This window comes from Melanerpes formicivorus, unplaced genomic scaffold (genome assembly GCF_026170545.1).
Source record: "Melanerpes formicivorus ecotype bairdi unplaced genomic scaffold, bMelFor1.0.p_v2 SCAF_34, whole genome shotgun sequence".
Classification (NCBI taxonomy): domain Eukaryota; kingdom Metazoa; phylum Chordata; class Aves; order Piciformes; family Picidae; genus Melanerpes; species Melanerpes formicivorus.
This window is the reverse complement of record NW_027142386.1, coordinates 4,054,136-4,079,432: the sequence shown is the minus strand read 5'-3', so window position 1 is coordinate 4,079,432 and position 25,297 is coordinate 4,054,136. Positions and strand designations below refer to the sequence as shown.

At 58.9% G+C, this 25,297-nt stretch overlaps 2 protein-coding genes across 11 annotated transcripts in view; one reads left to right on the top strand and one right to left on the bottom strand.

Moving 5' to 3' along the window:
- The window catches only part of SLC4A5 (solute carrier family 4 member 5), a 58,681-nt gene extending 49,515 nt beyond the window's left edge, over window positions 1–9,166 (top strand). For 8 of the 10 annotated variants that reach the window (XM_068156542.1, XM_068156537.1, XM_068156541.1 and 5 more), the window contains 7 exons: window positions 294–472; window positions 555–627; window positions 1,359–1,427; window positions 2,283–2,456; window positions 3,518–3,679; window positions 4,998–5,065; window positions 5,808–9,166. In XM_068156542.1, the coding sequence (XP_068012643.1) occupies window positions 294–472; window positions 555–627; window positions 1,359–1,427; window positions 2,283–2,456; window positions 3,518–3,679; window positions 4,998–5,065; window positions 5,808–5,973 (891 nt within the window). In that variant the 3' untranslated portion in view covers window positions 5,974–9,166. Of the gene's footprint in view, window positions 1–293; window positions 473–554; window positions 628–1,358; window positions 1,428–2,282; window positions 2,457–3,517; window positions 3,680–4,162; window positions 4,245–4,997; window positions 5,066–5,807 lie in introns of all 10 variants that reach the window. The other 2 variants (XM_068156543.1, XM_068156544.1) reach the window with 1 other exon arrangement.
- A 773-nt stretch (window positions 9,167–9,939) lies between these two features.
- Window positions 9,940–25,061, bottom strand: MTHFD2 (methylenetetrahydrofolate dehydrogenase (NADP+ dependent) 2, methenyltetrahydrofolate cyclohydrolase). Its single transcript, XM_068156616.1, has 8 exons — window positions 24,936–25,061; window positions 21,140–21,324; window positions 20,211–20,333; window positions 19,353–19,505; window positions 18,315–18,422; window positions 17,303–17,395; window positions 15,483–15,608; window positions 9,940–13,330 (listed from the first exon to the last, which is right to left on the bottom strand). The coding sequence occupies exons 1-8, from the start codon at window positions 25,019–25,021 to the stop codon at window positions 13,191–13,193; spliced, it is 1,014 nt and encodes a 337-aa protein (XP_068012717.1). The 5' UTR covers window positions 25,022–25,061; the 3' UTR covers window positions 9,940–13,190.
- Window positions 25,062–25,297: the final 236 nt, after the last annotated feature.

The window sequence follows — 25,297 nt, the reverse complement described above, 5'->3', positions numbered from 1 at the left end:
GGTGATGCAGGGTGCAGTGTGGCACTGTGGGGTGCATTGGGGTGATGCAGGGTGCAGTGTGGCTGTGTGGGGTGCATTAGGGTGATGCAGGGTGCAGTGTGGCCATGTGGGGTGCACAAGAGGGATGCAGGGGGATGCTGAGTGCCCCTCAGCACTGTGGGGTGCACCAGGGGTGTTGCAGGGGATCCCCCAGGAGAAACTCCACTTCGCTGTGGGCTCTGGGCTGAGTGTAGGAACGGCTGCAGGAGCTGTGGTGCCTCCTGGCCAAGAGCCTGCCGGGTGCTGTGTTGCAGAAAGCAGCAGGCTACCACCTGGACCTGTTCTGGGTGGGCATCCTCATGGCTGTCTGCTCCTTCATGGGGCTGCCCTGGTACGTGGCAGCCACAGTCATCTCCATCGCCCACATCGACAGCCTGAAGATGGAGACCGAGACCAGCGCCCCGGGGGAGCAGCCCCAGTTCCTGGGGGTCAGGTGAGGGAAGGGGCTCAGGGGCTGGGAGGCTCAGCCAGGCCTGGCCAAGCATGGCCTCATCCTGCTTCTCTCCACGTCCCAGGGAGCAGAGGGTGACTGGCATCATCGTCTTCGTGCTGACTGGCATCTCCGTCTTCCTGGCCCCCATCCTGAAGGTAAAGCCCCAGGGAGGTTGTGGAGGAGTCTCCTTCTCTGGAGAGGTTGTGAAGGAATATTGCATCCAGCTCTGGGCTCCCCAGATGAGCAGGGACAGGGATCTACTGGAGAGAGTCCAAGGGAGGGCTGCAAGGCTGCTGAAGGGACTGCAGCAGTGCCTGGGGAGGAGAGGCTGAGAGCCCTGGGGGTGCTGAGTGTGGAGAGGAGAAGGCTGAGAGGGATCTGATCAATGTCTCTCAAGAGCTGAGGGCTGGGGGGCAGGAGGGAGGGGACAGGCTCTGCTCAGCTGCCCCCTGGCACAGGCCAAGGGGCAAGGGATGGAAAGTGCAGCCCAGGAGGTTGCAGCTCAGCAGGAGGAGGAACTTCTGCCCTGGGAGGCTGCCAGAGGCCTGGAGCAGGCTGCCCAGAGAGGTTGTGGAGTCTCCTTGTGTGGAGCCTTTGCAGCCCTGTCTGGATGTGTTCCTGTGTGCCCTGGGCTGGGTTCTGTGCTCTGGCAGGGGGCTTGGACTGGAAGATCTTTGGAGGTCCTTTCCACCCCCTGACCTCCTGGGAGCTGTGATCCTGTGACCCTCCCCTGTTCCCCCAGCCCTGGAGGGCTTTGGAGACCTGGGAGGGAAGAACACCTGGGTTGCCCTGCCCCCAGGCATGGTGCCCAGTGTTGGTGCCCAGTGTTGGTGCCCATGGCTGTCACCCTCCTTTGGGGCACCCACCATGGTCTCCCCTCTTGCAGTACATCCCCATGCCGGTGCTCTACGGAGTCTTCCTCTACATGGGCGTCGCCTCCCTCAACGGCATCCAGGTGAGTGCTGCTCTTCCTCCTCCTCTTCCTCCTTAATGGCCACAAAAGGCTCCTACACCAGAGCAAAAAGCAGGATCTTTAACCCCAATATCTGCATGCATCCAATAGGGCCTGGAGCAGCAGTGGAGTGGGCAGCAGGAGCAGGGCAGGGATGGTGCCTCTGGGCTGGGCACTGGGGAGGCCACAGCTTGAGGGCTGGGGGCAGGGTTGGGCTCCTGACTGCCAGGAGGACTTTGAGGGCTGGAGCAGGGCCAGAGAAGGGCAAGGAAGGTGGGGAAGGGTCTGGAGAAGAGGGCTGGGGAGGAGCAGCTGAGGGAGCTGGGGGGGTTGAGCCTGCAGCAGAGGAGGCTGAGAGGGGAGACCTCATTGCTCTCTACAGCCCCTTGAAAGGAGGTTGGGGGCAGGTGGGGGTTGGGCTCTTCTGCCAAGGAACAAGGAGATAGGACAAAAGGAAATGGCCTCAAGCTGCCCCAGGAGAGGTTTAGATTGGACATTAGAAGAAACTTCTTCACTGGGAGGGTTCTCAAAGCCTGGCCCAGGCTGCCTGGGGAGGTGATTGAATCCCCATCCCTGGAGGTGTTTCAAAGCCACAGAGCTGTGGTGCTGAGGGCCATGGCTTAGCCCCAGCTTTGGCAGAGTCAGAGAACAGTTGGGATGGATGACCTGGAGGCCCTTTGCCACCCCAAACCTTTCCATGCTTCCATGATTTCTCTCTGTGTGGAGCAGCAGATGTCCAAAACCCTTCGAGAAGCATCCCAAACCCCTAAACTTCCCATTCTGGGGACTCAAAACAGGCCTTCTCTGGGCAGCCAGGGGCTGGGGTGAGGGCTAACAGCAGCCTTCATCCCACCACAGTTTTGGGACCGCTGCAAGCTCTTCCTCATGCCAGCCAAGCACCAACCTGACTACGTCTTCCTCCGGCACGTGCCCCTGCGCCGCATCCACCTCTTCACCCTGGTGCAGATCATCTGCCTGGCTGTGCTCTGGATCCTCAAATCCACAGTGGCTGCCATCATCTTCCCTGTCATGGTAGGACCTGGAGGAGGTGAAGAAGAGCCTGGAGGAGGCACTAAGTGCCATGGCCTGGTTGCTTCGTTAGGGTTGGGTGATCAGTTGGAACTTGATGACCTTGGAGGTCTCTTCCAACTTGGTTGAGTCTGGCACTGAACAAGTCCAAGTGCCAGGGGCTGCACTTTGGCCACAACAACCCCAGGCAGAGCTACAGGCTGGGGTCAGAATGGCTGGAGAGCAGCCAGGCAGAGAGGGACCTGGGGGTACTGGCTGGCAGCAGCTGAACATGAGCCAGCAGTGTGCCCATGTGGCCAATAGGGCCAATGGCATCCTGGCCTGCATCAGGAGCAGTGTGGCCAGCAGGAGCAGGGAGGTCATTCTGCCCTGTGCTCAGCACTGCTCAGGACACACCTTGAGTCCTGTGTCCAGTTCTGGGCTCCTCAGCTCAAGAAGGACATTGAGAGACTTGAAGGTGTCCAGAGAAGGGCAACAAGGCTGGGGAGGGGTCTGGAGCACAGCCCTGTGAGGAGAGGCTGAGGGAGCTGGGGTTGCTTAGCCTGGAGAAGAGGAGGCTCAGGGGAGACCTTCTTGCTCTCTACAACTACCTGAAGGGAGGTTGTAGCCAGGTGGGGGTTGGTCTCTTCTCCCAGGCACCCAGCACGAGAACAAGAGGATACAGTCTCACGCTGTGCCAGGGGAGGTTTAGGCTGGAGGTGAGGAGAAAGTTCTTCCCAGGAAGAGGAATTGGCCACTGGGATGTGCTGCCCAGGGAGGTGGTGGAGTCCCCAGCCCTGGGGGGTGTTCGAAGAGGCTTGGATGTGGCCCTTGGAGCCATGGTTTAGCTGTCAGGAGGTGTTGGGTGATAGGTTGGACTTGATGATCTCTGAGGTCTTTTCCAGCCTGGGTGATTCTGTGGTTCTGTGATGATTCTGTGACCATCCCCTCTGCTGCCCTTGCAGCCTCCTGTAGAGGAGTTTTGGAGTTCTCAGGATGTTTCAGCTTGGTCCTGTGTTGGTTCCTAGCTCTTGGAGTGATAAATGGTCCTGCAGCTCCTCCTGAGCCCTTTCTAACCCTCTCAGATTTTAGCCCTGATCCTGGTGAGGAGGTTGCTGGATTTTGTCTTCTCCCAACATGACCTGGCCTGGATTGACAACATCATCCCTGAGAAAGAGAAGAAGAAGGAGGATGACAAAAAGAAGAAGAAGAAAGGCAACAAAGGAGACAGCAGCAGTGATGAGGAGGTGGGTGAGGGGCTGGGGGGGGGTCTCCCACGGACAGCAGGGGCAGCTTGGACCAGCTAGGGAGGGAAAAGTCCCACCCAGACCTCCAGGTTGGTGGGTTTGGGGTGAAGGGCTTGGATTGCTGGAAGTGTTTCCCTGCCTGTGCAGGACAGGATGACCAAGGGTCTGGCTGGAGGCTCCAGGGGATGCTCAGAGTGTTCTGAAAGCTGGAGAAGTGTGGCCAAAATGAACTCCTTAGGGGGACAAAAAACCAGGAGCCAAAATCCCACGGCTGAGAGCAGAGCTCCCACTGCAGGGTGACAAAGCATCAGCAACCCTGCACCCCCCTGGGCAAGAAGGGTTGAGGAGAGGAAGGCAAAGAGCCTCCTCCTCTTCTTTGTGCACCCACCTCTGGAGGTTTTGGGTGTGCTTGGGTGCTCCAGGTGGTCTCAGAGCCCACCCAGGCCTTGCCTTCACCACCTTTCCCCCCACTTTCTTCCCCAGTTCCCACCTCCCTCAGTCATTAAGATCCCCATGGAGCCCCTGCCAGCGCAGCCCCGAAACGGGGGCCCCCATTGCCTCAGCCGTAAGTAAAGAGCTCAGGAGCTGCTCCTCAGCTGCATTCCCAGCTGCTTCCTAACCCCTCCCTTCCTGCAGCACTAACCCCGCCGCCGAGAGACAGCCTGGATCCATCCCACCTCAGCAGGGAGGAGGGGGTGGCTGCTTCAGGCCGGGAGGAGGCTGCTGCTCCCTGCTGGCTGGCTGGAAGCCACCTGGGGGGCTCCTCACCTTGAGCCAAACACTGATGGGGATTGGAGCAGATCAATACTTGGGCAGGTTTGGAGCCCTTCCTCCCCCCCCCCCCCCCCCCCCCAGAAAAAAGCCATAACTAAATCCTGGGGTGCAGAGGTTGTGGTTATCCCAGGAGCAGATTGGCTTCTGTGCAAAACATCAGATGTGAGCTGGTGCAGAGCCAGCCATGCTCCTCCCCCCAAAAAAAATACCACCCCCCCCCCAACCAAACCCCAAATCCTGAGGCAGAAGGACCTGGGGTGAGTTTCTTCCAGCTCAGCACCAGGTTGCACAGTGCCACCAGCAAGCTCTAACTCAGTAACTCGTTGCCTTTGTCCTCAGGCTGCTGCTCCCAGGGGCTGCTGGAGCTTTTCTCTTGCTCTAATCACCCCCCCAAAAGCAGCTCTGCTCCTCCCCGCCACCAGCAAGGGGGATGCTGGATGCAGTGGTTGCAGGAGGGCTTGAGTGGGGTGTGGGGTTTTTTTCTGGGGGGGGGAAGGGGGCTCCTTCCTCCCTTGGGAAATGTTTCACCTCCGTGTCCCCCCAGGAAAGAGGTCCTCCACCTGGAGCTTTGCGTTCTGATTCCTCCCCGAATGGCTCAGACATGGATCGCAGGTAAAGGGCCCTGCAGTGGGCTCCTCATCCTCACCTCCATCCTCATCCTCACCCCCATCCTCATCCTCATCCTCACCTCCATCCTCATCCTCACCCCCATCCTCACCCCCATCCTCATCCTCACCTCCATCCTCATCCTCACCCCCATCCTCATCCTCACCCCTGTCCTCACCCCCATCCTCACCCCCATCCTCATCCTCATCCTCACCCCCATCCTCACCCCCATCCTCACCCCCATCCTCATCCTCATCCTCATCCTCATCCTCATCCTCATCCTCACCCCCATCCTCACCCCCATCCTCATCCTCACCCCCATCCTCATCCTCACCCCCATCCTCATCCTCATCCTCACCTCCATCCTCATCCTCACCCTCATCCTCACCCCCATCCTCATCCTCACCCCCATCCTCATCCTCACCCCCATCCTCATCCTCATCCCCATCTCCATCCCCATCCATCTCCATCCCCATCCTCATCCCCATCCTCATCCTCACCCCCTATCTCCATCCCCATCTTCACCCCCATCCCCATCCTCACCCCCATCTTGATCTCTGAGGTCTTTTCCAACCTGGTTGATTCTATACCCCGAGGCTCACCCCACGCCCCAAGGCTCACTCCACGCCCCGAGTCTCGCCCCATGCCCTCTTACCCCACGCCCCGAGTCTCGCCCCATGCCCTCTTACCCCACGCCCCGAGTCTCGCCCCATGCCCTGACTCTCACCCCCCTCTCTCTTCCCCTCAGCATCACACTTCACCTGAAGATTTCCTGCCCATCCTCCCCTGCGTTCAACTACTCCAGAAACCCGCTCTGCCCCGTGCCCCAGGTGAAGATCGAGATGGAGTCGGACTATGAGGACACCGACACCGAGAAGCCCCCTCGGGACATGGGCAGTGAGACCACCCTCTAGCCCCTGGGCCACCTTCCCTCCTGCCTTTTCTATATATATGTTGATATTGCCACATTCAGAGAGATACATAGAAAGCAACTTGGGCTGCTTCTGCTTCTGCCACCTGAGCTGGAGGACGCTTGGGTGGCCCCGGGGGGGACCTGGCTCCGGTTGTGGGTTTCTGGTTTTTAGCCCTGTGGAATTTTCTCCCTCCCTGCCTGGTGAAGGAGGTCACCAGCAGCAGGTGGAAACAGGGCTGAGAAGTTGCCATTTGGCCTCCTCTTGGCCTCCTGGAATTGTTGCTGAGCTGGAGAAGCTGCTTGGGGTTGTGGGAGCAGCTAGGATGGGGTGATGGGGAAGGAGGTTGTCGGCCAGGGAGGGGTGGTGGGGTGGGGAGGAGGAGGTTTGTGTGGCTGAGGAGGAAGGGGAAGGGCACAACCCTGCCCCTCAACCCCTGACATCACCACGTGGCTCTTGGGGAAGGTTTGGTTTGTGAAGGGGATGGTGCATCAGGCTGGCAGGAGGAGCCCAACCTGACCTGACAGCAGTGGGGATCCCTCCTTGCAGCATCTCAGGCATGGCAGCAGGGCTGCAGGTTTGGTTTGTGAAGGGGATGGTGCATCAGGCTGGCAGGGGGAGCCCAGCCCGAGCTGACAGCAGTGGGGATCCCTCCTTGCAGCATCCCAGGCATGGCAGCAGGGCTGCAGGAGGGAGCAGCTGGCCCTGCAGGGACCCCCAGCTTGGCTCAGCCCGGGGTGGATGTGTCCAAGGGAGGGATACCCAGGCTGGAAAGGAGCTGGTGGCCTGAAGCCACAGGCCAGGAAGGGAAGGAGGACCAGCAGCTCTGGGTGGAAGGGCACCAGCAGAAGGAGTGCAGCAGGACAGCAGGGAATGGAGCTTTGGCTCCACAGGGATCTGGGGATGGTCCCAGCAGGACACAGCCGCTGGCGGGGAGCAGGGACAGAGACTGCAGCGAAGCCCTTGGGCTGCCCATCCCCACCCCCTCACCACAGCTCTCCCTCCACACAGGAGCAGGAGGTGCCCAAGGTGTCCTCTCACTGGAAGGTCCTGCTGGGCCTGCCCAGCTCTAGCACGGGGGATTGGCACCAGGGTTGGCACCGGCTCCAGCTCCTGCCTCCGGTTATTGGCAAGGGGGGAGCAGGACTGACCCCCACCACCCACCCCCTGCTTTGGGGCTTTCCAGCAGCTCCTGCCTTGGTCTCTGTAGGCGTTTCAGACCAGCTCCTGCCTTGGTCTCTTGGCACTGCAGCTCCATGAAGGGCCCTTCCCACCCACTGGGAAAGGACAGGATAGGAGCAGGCTGGCAGCCACCATGGGCACCCTGCTGGCTGTGCCTCTGCCCAGCTCTCTCCACCTTCTCTTTCCAGCAGCACCAGGGGGATGAGGAGGCTTTGAAAGGAGTATTTCCCCTCATGGGCCAAGTCCAGATGTGGTTCAGAAACAGTGGGCTGAAGGAACCTTCTCAAACCCATCCCTCTGACTCCTTTCTTCTAGCTGGATGATTCCCCAGGGATCAGGACTGGGCCCAGCTCTATTCCACATCTTTATGGATGACCTGGATGAGGAGATTGAGGCAACCCTTAGTGAATCTGCAGAGGACACCAAGTTGGGAGGCAGGGTGGAGCTCCTGGAGGGTAGGAGGATGCTGCAGAGGGACCTGGCCAGGCTGGGGCCAATGGGATGAGAGTCAACAAGGCCAAGGGCAGGCTCCTGCGCTCTGGCCACAACAAGCCCATGCAGGCTACAGCCTGGGGATGAGTGGCTGGAGAGCACCTGGCAGGGAGGGACCTGGCAGTGCTGGGTGACAGCAGCTGCACAGGAGCCAGCAGTGTGCCCAGGGGGCACAGGAGCCCAAGGGCATCCTGGCCTGGCTCAGCAGCAGTGTGGCCAGCAGGAGCAGGGATGGAATTCTGCCCTGTGCTGGCACTGCTGAGGCCTCCCCTGGAGCACTGTGTGCAGCTCTGGGCCCTCACTGCTGGAAGGATCTTGAGGTGCTGCAGCAGGTCCAGAGGAGAGCAAGCAGAGTGGGGAGGGGGCTGCAGGGCAAGGCTGATGAGGAGAGGCTGAGGGAGCTGGGGGTGTTCAGCCTGGAGAAGAGGAGGCTTGGAGGGACCTTAGCACTCTCTGCAACTCCCTCCAAGGAAGCTGTAGCCAGGTGGGGGTCAGGCTCTGCTCCCAGGCAGCTTGTGCCAGGATGAGAGGGCATGGCCTGAAGCTGTGCCAGGGGAGGGTTAGGCTGGCTATTGGGAAGCACTTCCTGACAGCAAGGGGCATTAGGCCCTGGGATGGGCTGCCCAGGGAGGTGGTGGAGCCCCCATGGCAGTGCCCACCCCTGGAGGTGTCTCAGAAGAGCTTGGATGTGGCCCTTGGTGGCAGGGTTCAGCTGCTGGGCTGGGGCCAGCTCCTGGGCTGGGACTTGGTGACCTCAGAGGTCTCTTCCAGCCTGGATAATTCTGTGCTCCTCTTGCTTTCCAGCCCTTTCCAGAGGCCCTTCCAAGCCTTCCCTGGGGCAGCCACAACCTTCTTGCTGTTGCTCCCAGCTGCATTGCTGGGGTGGTGCTGTGGGGGAGCAGCTCAGTACTGCAACTGCTCTGCCCCTGGGTGTGGGACAGACCCCAGCCCTCTGCAAAGAGCTGAGCCTGGGGGAGGCCTGAGGGCAACCTCCTGTTTGTAGTGAACTCTTCTTTCTTCTTCTGGTTCAGGTACCCCCTCCTGGGGGGAGGGGGAGTGAGGGGGGGTGGAAAAAAGGTGGTGAGAGAAGCCCCACAGGTTACCTCCTGCCCTCACTGTTAAGCTCTTGGCAACTCCAATTCCTTTTGTAGCAGTTTTGTACCAACCTCCTGCGTGGTAGCTGAAGCCAGGATGAGTTTAACCCCCACAGGTGAAGTTGTTTTTAGCCACTGCATCAGCTCTGCTCCCTCCCCACCCCCCAGCCCCACTTTGGGGACTCTGGGAGGTGGTTCCTGGGGCAGAGCTGAAGCCACTTTAGCATCCAGCTGGGGTTTGGGGTTTGGACTGACTTGGGTCCCTCCTTTGGTTCTTTGGGTTTTTTTTTTTGGCAAGGTTCACACAAGGTTTCTACTTTTTGTATCTGGCACCAGTGCAGAGCCTCAGCCTTGCCCCCTCCCAGCCCAGCCCCCCCCCCCCCCGCCTGATGTTTTGTATTTATCAAGTGGTAACAACCCAAAATAAACCTGGTTTCATTGGACTTGCAGCTCTGTCAGTGTGTTTCTGGGGGGGGCAGAGTCCTCAGGCCTCAGCTTCCCTGCCTCTGGGTTGAGTGGCTTTGGGAGCACTCTTCCCCTCCAGGCCAGCCAGGAGCAAAAGGGAGTTCATGGAGTCATGGAATGGGCTGGAAGGGACCTTCAAGCTCAGCCAGTTCCAACCCCCTCCCATGGGCAGGGACACCTCCCCCCAGCCCAGCTTGCTCAAGGCCTCATCCAACCTGGCCTTGAACACCTCCAGCATCACAACCAACCTTCCCTGCTCCCAGGGAACTGGGCTCAGCCTTCCCAGGGACTGGATGAAGAGGAGGGAGTCCAAGACCTGCTTTGCTGCCCTCCAACCATGCCCTGGGTGAAGGTTTTGCCCATCCTGAGGCATCACAGCTCCAGGTAAGGTGAATGGTCAGAGCATCAGAGAATTGTTTTGGGTGGCAGAGACCTTTGAGGCCATCAGAGGCTGATGAGAGCTTGCAGACACTCAGTAGAGGATTAAGGCCAGACTGCTGAGTGGCAGTTAGGAGGCAGGAAGCTGAACAGAGCTTTGTCCAGGCATGAAAGGAAGAGTTCTGCTCACATCCATGCTGAGCTGTGGATGCTGCAGCACCTGGGGCTGAGCTGAACTCAAGGAGCAAACCAGAGCCAACCCACAGCACAAATGCTCTAAGGAACTCCTGCTCCTTCTCTGGGCAGGGGGGGCATGAAAAACCTGCTTGGGAAGCATTCCAGGACACAAGCAAAGCTTTTTCTTCTCTTTATTCAGCCTGCACCATCCCCTAAGTACTTCCAGACTTTTCTTCTACAGCCCAGGCAGCTTCCTGTGTGCCCAGCAGAGAGCCCAGCAGCCCCCACCCCACTTTTCTTTGGTTAGTAAAAAAAAAGGCTTTAAAAAACCAAACCCCAAAGCAATCACCCAAAGGGCACAAACAAAACCCAAACCACACACACACACACACACCCCCAAAAACCCCAACTCAGCTGCACACCAGAACAGGGCCCAAGAGAGCTGCTGCTGCTGCCCAGGGCCCTGCAGAGGCTGACAACAGGATTAGAGCTTTGCTTTTTTTCAAGTCAAATAAACTTCTACAGGAGCTTAACTCAAACCAAGCATCCAGCATGGAGCAGAGGACCTCAGCATGGAGCAGAGCCACCAAGGTGTCCTACACTGTGGAGCAGAGGACCTCAGCATGGAGCAGGAGGAGTGGAGGTAGCCCATGAGAACAGGACCACCAAGGTGTTGGTGTTACACCATAGAGTAAAGGACTTCAGCATGAGTCAGACAGGAACTGTGCAGGCAGTCTGTGAGAGCAGAGCCACCAAAGTGTCCTACACTGTGGAGCAGAGGACCTCAGCATGGAGCAGGGCAGGCAACCTGTGAGAGCAGAGCCACCAAGCTCCCCTACACTATGGAGCAGAGGACCTCAGCATGGAGCAGGGCAGGCAGCCTGTGAGAGCAGAGCCACCAAAGTGTCCTACACTGTGGAGCAGAGGACCTCAGCATGGAGCAGGGCAGGCAACCTGTGAGAGCAGAGCCACCAAGGTGTCCTACATTATGGAGCAGAGGACTCCAGCATGGAGCAGGGCAGGCAACCTGTGAGAGCAGAGCCACCAAGGTGTCCTACATTATGGAGCAGAGGACTCCAGCATGGAGCAGGGCAGGCAACCTGTGAGAGCAGAGCCACCAAGGTGTCCTACACTGTGGAGCAGAGGACCTCAGCATGGAGCAGGGCAGGCAGCCTGTGAGAGCAGAGCCACCAAGCTGTCCTACACTGTGGAGCAGAGGACTCCAGCATGAGGCAGGAGTGTAGGTAGCCCATGGCAACAGGGCCACTCAGATGTTGATTCCACACCATGGAGTAAAGGACTTCAGCATGAGTCAGACAGGAGCTGAGCAGGCAGCCTGTGAGAGCAGAGGCACCAAGGTGTCCTACACTGTGGAGCAGAGGACTCCAGCATGGAGCAGGAGGAGTGGAGGTAGCCCATGAGAACAGGACCACCAAGGTGTTGGTGTTACACCATGGAGTAAAGGACTTCAGCATGAGTCAGACAGGAACTGTGCAGGCAGCCTGTGAGACCAGGACCACCAAGGTGTTGATTCCACACCATGGAGCACAGAGCTTCAGCCTGAGGCAAGAGAAGTAGAGGTAGCCCATGAGACCAGGACCACCAAGGTGTTGATTCCACACCATGGAAAACACAACTTCAGCATGAGGCAGAGAGGAGCTGCCTGTGAGAACAGAGGCACCAAGGTGTTGATTCTACACCATGGAGCAGAGGATTTCAGCATGAGGCAGGAGCACTGCAGGCAGCCTATGAGAACAGAGCCACCAAGGTGTCCTACACTATGGAGCAGAGGACTTCAGCATGAGGCAGAAGGAGGGGAGGTAGCCCATGAGAACAGGACCACCAAGGTGTTGGTGTTACACCATGGAGTAAAGGACTTCAGCATGAGTCAGACAGGAGCTGCCTGTGAGAACAGAGGCACCCAGGTGTCCTACACTGTGGAGCAGAGGACTTCAGCACAGGTCAGAGAGGAGCTGCCGGTGAGACCAGAGGCACCAAGGTGTTGATCCTACACCATGGAGTAAAGGACTTCAGCATGAGGCACTGCAGGTGGCACTGCAGGCAGCCTGTGAGAGCAGAGCCACCAAGGTGTTGCTTCTACACCATGGAGCAAAGGATATCAGCACAGGTCAGACAGGAGCAGCCTGTGAGAGCAGAGCCACCAAGGTGTTGATTCTACACCAGGGAGCAGAGGACATCAGCACAGGTCAGACAGGAGCAGCCTGTGAGAGCAGAGGCACCAAGGTGTTGCTGCTATGCCATGGAGCAGAAAACTTCAGCATGAGTCAGCCAGGAGCAGCCTGTGAGAACAGGACCACCAAGGTGTTGGTGTTACACCATGGAGTAAAAGGCTTCAGCATAAGGCAGGCCATGGCAACAGGACCACCCAGGTGTTGGTGTTACACCATGGAGTAAAAGGCTTCAGCATAAGGCAGGAGGAGTGGAGGTAGCCCATGGCAACAGGACCACCCAGGTGTTGGTGTTACACCATGGAGTAGAGGGCTTCAGCATAAGGCAGGAGCAGTGCAGGCAGCCTGTGAGAGCAGAGGCACCAAGGTGTTGGTGTTACACCATGGAGTAAAGGGCTTCAGCAAGAGGCAGGAGGAGTGTAGGCAGCCCATGAGAACAGGACCACCAAGCTGCTGGTGTTACACAATGGAGTAAAGGACCCCAGCATGAGTGAGACCAGAATCCCCCAGGTGTGATTCTACACCATGGAGGACTGCAGCAGAGGTCAGCCAGGAGCAGCCTGTGAGATGAGAACCACCAAGGTGTTGCTACACCATGGGGCAGAGAACTTCAGCACGAGTCAGCTAAGACCTCCTGTGCAGGCAGCCTGTGAGAACAGAACCAAGGGGTTGCTACACCATGGAGTAGAGGACTCCAGCACAGGTCAGCCAGGAGCTGCCTGTGAGAACAGGCCCAAGGTGTTGGTGTTACACCATGGAGTAAAGGACTCCAGCATCAGCCAGAAGCAGCCTGTGAGACCAGAACCACCAAGGTGTTGATTCTGCACCCTGGAGGAGAGGACTCCAGCACAGCTCAGAGAGGAGCAGCCTGTAAGAACAGGATCACCAAGGTGTGGACTACACCCTGGAGCAGATCTGACCTCCCCCTGGGACTGCTGACATCACCCCCAGCTCCCAGGGGAGCTGCACACATCCCAGGATCCCACAGCTGCTGCCCCATCCCTCCAGGAGGAGCAGGGCAGGCATCTAGAGCTGGCTTCAAGACCAAGCCAGCTTGAGCAGGCCAGGAGTAGAGCTGGAGAGAGCTCAGCAGAGCTGCTGTGCCCAAGCCTCCCAGCTGCTCTGTTTGGGCCTCCAGAGGAGGCAATTCCACTGCCAATAAACACAAATATTGCATTTCCCTCTGGGCCTGTGGAGGAGTCAGGTTGGAATGGGTGGGACAGTGCCATGGAGTGTCCCCAGGTTAAGCACTTAATGCTTCCAGCTCTTTGGGTTTCAGCAGCTTCTTGGCAGCAATGATGGTGTTCTTCATCAGCATGGCCACTGTCATGGGCCCAACCCCCCCAGGCACGGGGGTGATGAAGCTGGCCTTCTTCCTCACCCCTGCAGGGAGCAAAGGCACAGCTCAGGCGTGGAGGCAAGAGCAGGATGAAGCTGCAACCACCCCAGCACTGCTCAGGGTCACAGGAGCACAGCTCACAGGAGGTTAGGGCTTGGAAAGGACCTCTGAAGGACATTGAGTCCAAGCCCCCTGCCAGAGCAGGAGCAGAGAACCCAGCCCAGGGCACACAGGAACACATCCAGACAGGGCTGCAAAGGCTCCACACAAGGAGACTCCACAATCTCTCTGGGCAGCCTGCTCCAGGCCTCTGGCAGCCTCCCAGGGCAGAAGTTCCTCCTCCTGCTGAGCTGCAACCTCCTGGGCTGCACTTTCCATCCCTTGCCCCTTGGCCTGTGCCAGGGTGCAGCTGAGCAGAGCCTGTCCCCTCCCTCCTGCCCCCCAGCCCTCAGCTCTTGAGAGACATTGATCAGATCCCTCTCAGCCTTCTCCTCTCCACACTCAGCACCCCCAGGGCTCTCAGCCTCTCCTCCCCAGGCACTGCTGCAGTCCCTTCAGCAGCCTTGCAGCCCTCCCTTGGACTCTCTCCAGCAGCTCCCTGTCCCTGCTCAACTGGGGAGCCCAGAGCTGGATGCAATATTCCTTCAACACCACCAATTAGGGCAGGAGCTTCTCAAGGCAGACTTTCCCCATCCCTGCTCCTGAGGCAGATCAGCTGCTCATGCTGAGGGAGAAGAAAAAATCCAAAATGTGGATTTTTGGCACAGAAATAAAAGTCAGAGAGCAGGGGGCTACAGGAAAGCTGGGGAGGGACTTTTGAGGGTGTCAGGGAGGGATAGGACTGGGGGGGATGGAGCAAAACTAGAAGTGGGGAGATTGAGATTGGATGTGAGGAAGAAGTTGTTCCCCATGAGGGTGGTGAGAGCCTGGCACAGGTTGCCCAGGGAGGTGGTGGAAGCCTCCTGCCTGGAGGTGTTTGCAGCCAGGCTGGATGTGGCTGTGAGCAACCTGCTGTGGTGTGAGGTGTCCCTGCCCATGGTAGGGGGGTTGAGGTTGGCTGAGCCTTGAGCTCCCTTCCAACCCTGACAGCTCTGTGAGGGCTTCACCACAGCCTTGAGGGCATCCACAATGAGCTCAGGACATCCAGCCTCTCTCTTTCCTCCAGGAGGACACTCCAGGGTCCCACCAGCACCCAGAGGAGCAGGAGTCATCACAAACACATCTGGGCACTGCTGTGACTAAGTGGTGAGCAAGGTCAAGGGAAGTGCAAGGCCTGAGGGTAGGTCCTGCATGGGTTTGTTTCAAGGCAGGAGCAGGAGAAGAAATTGAAGCAGGAGGTGAGGGGGAGTCTCCTGTGCCCCACAGCACACAGCCTCCCCCAGTGCATGGCAGGGAAGCTCAACACTGGCACACTGGATGCACCTTGAAGGTTTGCATGTTGCATGCAGAAGGACCTTGGAGTCCTGGTGGACAATTGAGTTACCCATGGGACAGCAGTTTGCCCTCATGGCCAAGAAGGCCAAGGGTCTCCTGGGCTGCATGAATCAGTGTGGCCAGCAGGGCCAGGGAGGCTCTCTTCACCCTCTGCTCTGCCCTGGTGAGGCCACAGTTGGAGTCCTGGGTCCAGTTCTGGGCTCCCCAATTCAAGAGGGACAGGGAATTACTGGAGAGAGTCAAGTGGAGGCTGTGAGGATGAGGAAGGGACTTGGAACATCTGTGAGGAGCAAAGGCTGAGAGCCCTGGGGGCTGTGGAACCTGGAGAGGAGCAGCCCCAGAGGGGATCTGATCAATAGGTATCTGAAGGGTGGTGTCAAGAAGGTACCAGGCTCTGCCCAGTGGTGCCCAGGGACAGGCCAAGGGGCAATGGGCACAAAGTGGCACCCAGCAGGTTCCATCTGAAGAGGAGGAGAAAGTTGCTTGGTGTGAGGGTGCTGGAGGCCTGGAGCAGGCTGCCCAGAGAGGTTGTGGAGCCTCCTTGTGTGGAGCCATTCAAGACCTATCTGGATGCATTCATGTGTGACCTGCCCTGGCTGAGGGAGGCTGAACTCCATCTCCAGAGGTCCCTTCCAGCCCTTAGCATTCTGTGACTCTGATGCTATTCACCTGCTCAGTCACATGAACCAGGGCTTTCTCCTCCCCTTCCCAGCACCCAGAAGGGTTAATGCTCAAGGAACCACCTGCAGAACCTTTCCATACCTTCAAAATCCACATCCCCAACCAGCCTGGGTTGGGCAGTGATGGGATCCAGCACTCTGGTGATGCCCACATCAATAACTGCAGCTCCTTCCTTGATCATGTCAGCAGTGATCAGGTTGGGGATGCCTGTGGGAAGGGAAACATGGGCATGGGGGGTGGTGTTTTGGACCACCTGGGGCTTCCAGCCTCATGAACTGGCTGCACTCCATGGTCTCAAGGCTCTTTTCCAACCTGAGCTCACATGAGATGTAAAACCACCCCCAGGTGTCTAACCCAGCCCAGCCCCTGAGCTGGGGACAGTTCCTTAACATCTTGATCAAGATGATCAAAGCTCCCTCAGCCACTCTGCAGGGGACAGCAAGCTGGGGGGGCAGAGCTGAGCTGCTGGAGGCTCTGCAGAGGGACCTGTGCCAGGCTGGGTGGATGTGCCAAGGCCAATGGGATGAGGTTCAGCAGGGCCAGGGGCTGGGCCCTGCCCTTGGGGCACAACACCACAAAACTAGAAGTGGAGGGATTCAGAGTGGCTGGGAGGAAGCTCTTCACCATGAGGCTGGTGAGGCAGCTGTGCCTGAGCTGGGATGTGCTGCCCAGGGAGGTGGTGGAGTCCCCATCCCTGGAGGTGTTCAAGAGGGGATTGGATGTGGCACTTGGTGCCATGGTTTAGTAGTCAGGAGGTGCTGGGGGACAGGTTGGACTTGGTGATCCTTTCCAACCTCACTGATTCTAGGATTGCCTCGGGGCCGGCAGGGCAGGGGCTCACCGTCCGTCCCCCCGGTGGCGCTCTCACCGGGGCCGGCAGGACAGGGACTCGCCAGGTTGGCTTTTCCCTGCCCTCCCCACACACACACCTGCAGGTACAAGAGAAGCTCTCTCCATCTGGTGGACAAGAAGCTCACCAGGAGCTCTCAGTGTGCACTTGCAGCCCGCAAAGCCAATCAGATCCTGGGCTGCAGCAGGAGAAGTGTGGCCAGCAGGGCAAGGGAGGTGATCCTCCCCCTCTGCTCAGCTCTGGTGAGACCCCACCTGGAGTACTGCCTCCAGTTCTGGAGCCCCTATGGCAAGAGGGATGTGGAGGTGCTGGAGCATGTACAGAGAAGGGCCAGGAGGATGAGCAGAGGGCTGGAGCACCTCTCCTGTGAGGACAGACTGAAGGAGTTGGGGCTGTTCAGTCTGCAGAAGAGAAGGCTCTGAGGTGACCTCATTGTGGCCTTCCAGTATCTGAAGGGGGCTACAGGAAGGCTGGGGAAGGACTGCTCAGGATCTCAGGTAGTGATAGGACTAGGGGGAATGGAATGAAGCTGGAGGTGGGGAGATTCAGGCTGGAGGTGAGGAGGAGGTTCTTCACCATGAGAGTGGTGAAGCCCTGGAATGGGTTGTCCAGGGAGGTGGTTGAGGCCCTGTCCCTGGAGGTGTTTAAGCCCAGGCTGGATGAGGCTCTGTCCAGCCTGATCTAATGTGGGGTGTCCCTGCCCATGGCAGGGGGGTTGGAACTAGCTGATCCTTGTGGTCCCTTCCAACCCTGACTGATACTATGATCTGCTCTCCAGGGGGGGTTCAGGTGCTTGCTGCCACACCAAGCCCTCCTGCCAGCTGCTGGTTTGTGCTTCAAACAGCTCTGCTGCTGAGCTCAAGCTCCTGGCCTTCACCACGGGACTACCTCAAGCAGCTCCTCCCCTGCTCTTCTGGCCTTCAGACAGCCTTGAGGAGGAGATCCCAAGGCACTGAATGCCACCAGGATCCTCCCCCCCCACATCAGGGCAGGCACAGCAGCTTCCCAGCCCCCTCCCTGCCCCAGCTGTGCTGCCAGAGCCAGGCCTCACCTGCTGCTGCCACCACGATGTCAGCTCTGATGGTGTGCTGCTTCAGCTGCTCCTTGGGGGTGTAGCGGTGGGAGATGGTCACTGTGGCATCTCCTGCAGGGGGGCTCATGCAGCTTCAGTCCACACCCACCACCCACACCCTCTGCTCCCACCCCCCCTTTCCTTCCCTCTTCATCCCCCCTCCCCTCCACCTTCCCTTTTCCTTCCTTCCTCATCACTCCAATTCTGTCCCCTTTACTTCCTTTCTCCTCCCTTCACATTCCCCTCCCCCCTTTCCTGCCTCCTTCCCCCCACCCCTTTCCTTTCCCCCCCACCTCCACCCTCCCCTTTCCCCACTCTTTCCTTCTTCCCACCTTCCTCTTTCCTGTCTCCTTCCCCCCCACCTTCACCTGCCCCTCTCTTTGCTTCCTCCTTCCCCCCTACCCGGCCCTCTCTCCTTTGCTTCCTCCTTCCCCCCCTTCTCCCCTGGCCCTCTCCCCTTTGCCTCCTTCTTCCCTCTCTGCCCCTCTCCCCTTTCCTTCCTTCTCCCCTTCATACCACCCATGCATTTCTCAGGATCACTAAAGCTGGATGATAAACCTCAGGGAAGAGCCTGCAGAGGCAGAGGGAGGGACTGGGTATGGGAGAGGACAGGGCCTCACTGAATAAATCTCCAAAGCATTACAGGACTCCCCCCTGGAGGGAGTCTCCAAAGCATTACAGGACTCCCCCCTGGAGGGAGTCTCCAAAGCATTACAGGACTCCCCCCTGGAGGGACTGAAGAGCCATGGAGATGTGGTGCTGAGGGAGAGGGCTTGGCAGGGCCCGGGAAGGGTTGGTTACTGCTTGGACTCAAGGGTCTCAGATGCCTTTTTTCCAGCCCAAATGATTCAGCTTTAACTCCTCAGCTTTGACCACAGCCCACAGAAATGGGCCAAGAGAAACCCTAAAACCCTTGCTGGGAGAGGCCCAGGTGCCAGGCTGAAGGGGCTGGGTGCCAGAGGGGCTGCAGGCAGGGGCAGGGGGCTCCTACCTCCGGGGCGCTCGTGGCGGCCGTCGGTGTGCAGCAGCATGGCGATCGGCATGCCCACGTTCTTCGACCTGCCAGCCACCACCACGTTCCTGCCCAGGGTGGGGATCCCTGCAGGGGGCAAGGGAGGGGAAGCCTTCAGCCACAACAGCTGGAGCACAACCCCCACAACCAGAGCATCCTCCAACCCTCCAGGAGCTCCACCCTGCCTCCCAACTTGGTGTCCTCTGCAGATTCACTAAGGGTTGCCTCAATCTCCTCATCCAGGTCATCCATAAAGATGTGGAATAGAGCTGGGCCCAGTCCTGATCCCTGGGGAATCATGCAGTCCCCTAATCATCCTGCAGGGCTGCAAGGCTGCTGAAGGGACTGCAGCAGTGCCTGGGGAGGAGAGGCTGAGAGCCCTGGGGGTGCTGAGTGTGGAGAGGAGAAGGCTGAGAGGGATCTGATCAATGTCTCTCAAGAGCTGAGGGCTGGGGGGCAGGAGGGAGGGGACAGGCTCTGCTCAGCTGCACCCTGGCACAGGCCAAGGGGCAAGGGATGGAAAGTGCAGCCCAGGAGCTTGCAGCTCAGCAGGAGGAGGAACTTCTGCCCTGGGAGGCTGCCAGAGGCCTGGAGCAGGCTGCCCAGAGAGGTTGTGGAGCCTCCTTGTGTGGAGCCTTTGCAGCCCTGTCTGGATGTGTTCCTGTGTGCCCTGGGCTGGGTTCTCTGCTCCTGCTCTGGCAGGGGGCTTGGACTCAATGATTTGCAGAGGTCCCTTCCAACCCCTAACACTGTGAGCTGTGATCCAGCCAGCAAAAAGGAGTCAAAGGAATAGATTTGAGAAGTTTCCTTCAGCCCAGTACTTCTGAACCACATCTGGGCTTGGCCCATGGGAAGAAGAGAGGCTCCTTTGAAAGCCTCCTCCTCACCCCCCTGGTGCTGCTGGAACGAGCTGGTGGCGAGCGCTGGGCACAGGCAACGCCAGCACAGTGCCCACGCTGGCTGCCACCTTCAGCCAGCTGGCAACCAGCAGGAGCAGGCAGAAAGATGGCAGCTCACCAGTTCTCTTGATGATCTCCCACACCCCCCAGGGGGTGGCTGGCAGCATGGAGTCCTGGTCCAGGCACATCCTGCCCACGTTGATCACGTGGAAGCCGTCGACGTCCTTGTCCGGGCTGACAGCGTTGCAGATCCTGCGCTCATCGATGTGTTCTGGGGGACAACCAAAACCTCTCACCCCAAGGACCCAGCCCAAGACCACTCTCACACACATCCCTGGGCCCTGCTGAATCACAGCCTTCAGGGTCTGGATGCTACCTGAGGCTTCCAGCAAGCTCAAGGCTTGCAGGTGGCAGTAGAAGGGGACTAGAAGCAGGTGAGGGCTACACTGGCAGCAGGTGGTTCCATGAGCAGTGTGCCCTCAGGGACAAGGAGGGAAAGGGTCTCCTGGGGGGCATGGAGAAGAGTGTGGGCAGCAGCAGGGCAAGGGAGGTTCTCCTCCCCCTCTGCTTTGCCCACATCTGGAGTCCTGGGTCCAGTTCTGGGCTCCCCAGTTCAAGAGAGGGAACCGCTGGAGAGAGTCCAGCTCTGGAGATGCTGAGGGGCCTGGAGCAACTCTGTGGGGATCAAAGGCTGAGAGCCCTGGGGGTGGAAGGGAGACTTCCCACCAGCCCAGGTTGCCCAAGGCCTCACCCAACCTGGCCTTCAACACCTCAAGGGAGGGGGCTCCTGCAACCTCTTCCAGTGTCTCCCCACCCTCACTGTCAAGAATTTCTTCCTCATCTCCAGTCTCAATCTGCTATGGGCCAGTGCCACCTCTCCTGTCACAGCAGAGCCCCTGTGCTGCTTTTCAGGACCTGGAACCCCCCAAAAGCCCTGAGTAAGAAGGAAATGGATGGAGATGCAGCAGCTACTCACCAGGCAGAGGAAGCTGTACTAGGAGGCCATCCACATCAGCATCGTTATTGAGTTTGCTGATCAGATCCAGCAGCTCCTCTTCAGTGATGGAAGCTGGCCTGAGGATGGTTTCACTGCTGATTCCTGCAGGTGACCACCAAGAGAGCTACATCAGAGCCATGTGTGCACAAGTAGGACAGGAACTTCCTTTACCCCATGTGGATGTCAGCTGCCCTGATTCATTGCTCTACCAATCCACTAGGGACACACTAAGGACTGTGTGTGGAGAGCAGTGAGATCCTTCCAGGCTGGAGACCTGCACAAGTCTGAGTTATGGTTTGGAATGGGTTGGGTTGGAAGTGACCTCAAAGATCATCCAGTTCCAACCCCCCTTCCATGGGCAGGGACACCTCACACCAGCCCAGCTTGCTCAAGGCCTCATCCAACCTGGCCTTCAACACCTCCAGGGAGGGGACATCCACAGCCTCCCTGAGAAACCTGTTCCAGTGTCTCCCCACCCTCACTCAAGAATTTCTTCCTCATCTCCAGTCTCAGTCTCCCCTCTCCCAGCTCAGAGCCATTGTTCCTCATCCTGGCACTCCCAGCCCTTATCAAGAGTCCCTCCCCAGCCCTCCTGGAGCCCCTTCAGGTACTAGAAGGCTGCTCTAAGGTGTCCCCAGAGCCTTCTCTCCTCCAAAGACCACTGATATCAGTCTAGTGACCACAGAAAGACCTTCTGAGTGCAGGAAGGGCTGGGAGAAAGCCAACCTAGGCATGCTAGAAGGAAGACAACCACACATCCCTGGAGGTGTTCCAGAAGCCCTTGGGGCCATGGTTGAACGGCCACGGCGGTGTTGGGCTGCTGGTTGGACTCAGGCTTGGAGGCCTTGTTTCTATCCAAAACAATCCTGATTTGAAAACAGTCCCTTGCTGCCCTTTTTTGGACCTACCAACATCAGCAGCTGCTCTGGTTTTGTTCAGCACATAGGAGTGGCTGGCTGGGTTCTCCCCCACCAGGACGACGCTGAGGTGAGGTCTCTTGTTCCCGGCTGCAACCAACTGCTCCACCTCCTGCCTGGCCTCCTGCCTGATCTGCCGAGCCAGCTTCCTCCCAGAGATCACCACTGCATCATCTCTGTGACACACAAAGTGTTATCAGAGCAGGCAGCCTTGGAGGGACCATCAAATCCAAGTTCTGACCAGGAAAAACAGAGGCCAGCTGCCAGTCAGGGCACAAGCAGCTCACAGAGGAGGTCAGGGATGGAAGGGACCTCCAAAGATCTCCCAGCCCAAGCCCCCTGCCAGAGCAGGAGCAGAGAACCCAGCCCAGGGCACACAGGAACACAGCCAGACAGGGCTGCAAAGGCTCCACACAAGGAGACTCCACAACCTCTCTGGGCAGCCTGCTCCAGGCCTCTGGCAGCCTCCCAGGGCAGAAGTTCCTCCTCCTGCTGAGCTGCAACCTCCTGGGCTGCACTTTCCATCCCTTGCCCCTTGGCCTGTGCCAGGCTGCAGCTGAGCAGAGCCTGTCCCCTCCCTCCTGCCCCCCAGCCCTCAGCTCTTGAGAGACATTGATCAGATCCCTCTCAGCCTTCTCCTCTCCACACTCAGCACCCCCAGGGCTCTCAGCCTCTCCTCCCCAGGCACTGCTGCAGTCCCTTCAGCAGCCTTGCAGCCCTCCCTTGGACTCTCCCCAGCAGCTCCCTGTCCCTGCTCATCTGGGGAGCCCAGAGCTGGATGCAATGTTCCAGGGGTGGCCTCAGCAGGGCAGAGCAGAGGGGGAGGAGAAGCTCCCTGGCCCTGCTGGCCACACTCCTCTGAATGCCCCCAGGACCCCCTTGGCCTTCTTGGCCCCCAGAGCACATTGCTGTGCCCTGCAGCCCTTGCTGCCCAGCACTCTTTCAGGGGAGTTCTGCACAAGCCCTTTGAAGCTTTCCTGCAAACCAGGTTCAGCAGCAAAGCTCAGTCTTGGCAGAATCATTTTGGTTGGAAAAGGCCTTCAGGATCAGCCAGTCCAACCATTCTCTAACTCTATCAAGGCTGGGTTTAAGCCACAGCCCTCAGCACCACATCTCTGCAGCTTCAAAACACCTCCAGGGATGGGGACTCAACCACCTCCCCAGGCAGCCTGGGCCAGTGTTGAGCTGCTGGAGGCTCTGCAGAGGGACCTGTGCCAGGCTGGGTGGATGTGCCAAAGCCAAGGGGATGAGATTCAACAAAGCCAAGGGCTGGATCCTGCCCTTGGGGCACAACAACCCCAGGAAGGCTCCAGGCTGGAAGCTGCCTGGTGGGAAAGCCCTGGGGGTGTTGGGTGCCAGCAGCTGGAGAGGAGCCAGGGGGTGCCCAGGTGGCCAAGAAGGTCACCAGCAGCCTGGCCTGGAGCAGCAATGGTGTGGGCAGCAGGAGCAGGGCAGGGATTGTGCCCCTGAGGAGGCCACAGCTTGAGGGCTGGGGTAGTTTTGGGGCTCCTCACCCCAAGAAGGACATTGAGGGCTGGAGCAGGGCCAGAGAAGGGCAACAAAACTGGGGAAGGGTCTGGAGAAGAGGGCTGGGGAAGAGCAGCTGAGGGAGCTGGGGGTGTTGAGCCTGGAGAAGAAGAGGTTGAGGGGAGACCTTCTGGCTCTCTCCAAGTCCCTGAAAGGAGGCTGGAGCCAGGTGGGGGTTGGGCTCTTCCTCCTAGTACCAAAAATAAGAGAAGGGGAAATGGCCTCAGGTTGCCCCAGGGCAGGTTTAGGTTGGACATTAGAAGAAACTTCTTCACTGAAGGGTTCTCAAAGCCTGGCCCAGGCTGCCCAGGGAGGTGGCTGAATCCCCATCCCTGGAGGTGTTTCAAGGCTGCAGGGATGTGGTGCTGAGGGCCATGGTTTAGCCCCAGCCTTGGCAGAGATAGGGAATGGTTGGAGTGCATGGTCTGAAAGGCCTTTACCAGCCAAAACCCTCCTGTGACTATGATCTAGCTGGAGAAGGGACATTGATCTATTTGAAGCATGGCAGAGCAGCTCCTCACAGACACTTCTTATCTAAACTGGCAGCTGGAATATGCAGACAGTGTGAGATGCACTCCAGAGAGCAGCACACCCTGCAGCATGTGGAAAGGCTGCCTTGACCTGCAGCTAGCTGGGAGGCCACAGCTGCCTGTCCCCACTCAGCAGGCTCTCCACATTCTTCATGCTTGGCTTCTTCCTTTCAGGTTATCACCAGAAGCTTTATTTAAGACCACTCCCATCCACTGCTCCCTTGGTGAGAAGATTCCCCTGCACAAGCTTCACTTCCAGGCTTCCCCACAGCACTGAAGTCTTGCCTTGACAAGCCCCTTACAAGCCCAGTGACGCCAGTCTCTGAGCTGGAGCAGGCAGAGATGCTCCCCCCACAACATTCCCAGCATTTATGGTCCCTCCTCGAGTCACCCAACCCTTTTCTGAAGCAGCCAGCACTCCAAAAGCCACCCAACTTGCCACAGTGGCAACTGGATCCACAGGAGAAAGCCCCTCAGCACCAAGTGCAGCTTCCAGCTCTCCCTGCACCGCCCTGAACTCTTGTGGCTTCTCCCCAAAAACCCACCAGCTGCCTGCTATGCAGACCTCCTCCTGCCAGGAGCCTGCATCCAGCCCAACACTGCAGCTTCCTCACCTTCCTCAGGTACAATCCTGATCCCAGAGCTCTGGGGAAAAGCTGCCATGGGGTGGGGGGAGAGTCACCACCTTCCAGCCCCATGCCTGCACAGGGCAACCCTAAGCTCCCAGGCTCCAGGTAGGGAAAGCTTTTGTCTAAATGCTTAAGAGAGGCAGAGGCTCTTTTGTTCTCCCTTAATCCCTACCCTCCCCAAATATGTAATTTTCCCCCCATTTACTGGGAATTAAAACATTACTTCATGCCTAGTCACAATGGCCCCAGTCAAAGCCATTTAGCAACACATCCACAGCAGCCCAGCAGAGCACACTGGCTCTCAAAGTCTTAGTTTAGCTTCAGAGCTAAACCTGTCCTGAAGTAGCAGTGGTGAAAGGAACTATTTTGAGCGCCAAAAGTCGGGGGGGGAGGAGGGAGGAGACAAAAAGAAAGTATCATTAAACCACAGATATCTGACGCCAAGAGCCCACCCAAACCTTCCCCTTGAATGAGCCTCAAGACCCAGGGGATAGAGAGAAGCATCAGCCCCGCGGGAAGCCACAGGGAAGCCAAAATAAGAGGTGGGAGCCCTGTTTAGGGCAGGGCCCAGAAGAGGCAGCAGAGCACCGGGGACGCAGCAGCTCCCCCGGGGCTGTTGGGGTGCATCAGAGGCACATCTGCAGTGGGTGCTGCGGAAGCGGAAGGGGAAAACCACGCTGACGCCCGGGGGGGATGCTCGGGGGTCGCCGGTCCCTCTCATGCCCCTTAAACCCGAGGGGAGCTCGGAGCTGGACGGCGAGAGGCTCCTCTTCGGGGGGTGCGGGGGACCCAGCAGCGCCGGTGCCCGGGAAGAGCCCAGCGCGCACCATGCAAGGCGGGAGCGGGATTTCATCAGCCTGCACCGCCCGGGACGGCCGCTGGGGGCCCGCCTCATTCATTCCCGGGACCGGCGAGCAGGACATCAACGCCGGACCAGCGGATAATGGGAAGGGGATGACAGACGGGACCCAGGCCGACCCTCCTCCTCCTCCTCACCCCACCCCGTGCCGGGACTGCGCGGAGGGCACGGGCGGACTCCGCTTCCCTCCTTCTGTAACCCCCCGCCCCGGCTGGCTCCGAGCGGAGCAGGCTGGGCCGTACCTGGGCGCGCTGAGATGCAGGCGGCGGGCGCGGGGCCGCAGCGGGACGCGGCTCAAGGCACGGAGCGGACAGAGCGCGGTTGCCATGGCAGCGGCAGAGCGACGGTGGGCGACAAGGGACACACCGCGGGAGGCAGCAACGCTCCCCTCCGCCCGCCGCCTTATATAGAGCTGAGGGTCGGCTCCCTTCCCGCCCCGCGGGCGGCCATAGCCAATCGGAATGGAGAGCGGCGCGGAGGGGGGAGGTGAGGGGCCGGAGGGGGCGGGACGGAGAGCAAATTCCCCTGCTACGATTGGGGTAAAGGGAGAGAGGCGCTCGGGTGGGCGGGGTGTGATTGGTGGAGGGGGCGGGACTTTTCCGCC

What these genes read in the sequence shown, in the direction of transcription:
- MTHFD2 (XM_068156616.1), bottom strand. Translation starts at nt 25,021, where the DNA reads ATGGCAACCGCGCTCTGTCCGCTCCGTGCCTTGAGCCGCGTCCCGCTG. An exon ending in CTGCATCTCAGCGCGCCCAG is followed by an intron (nt 21,325 to 24,935) that starts GTACGGCCCAGC and finishes TGTGTGTCACAG; the next exon opens with AGATGATGCAGTGGTGATCT. An exon ending in GGAGATCATCAAGAGAACTG is followed by an intron (nt 18,423 to 19,352) that starts GTGAGCTGCCAT and finishes TGCCCCCTGCAG; the next exon opens with GGATCCCCACCCTGGGCAGG.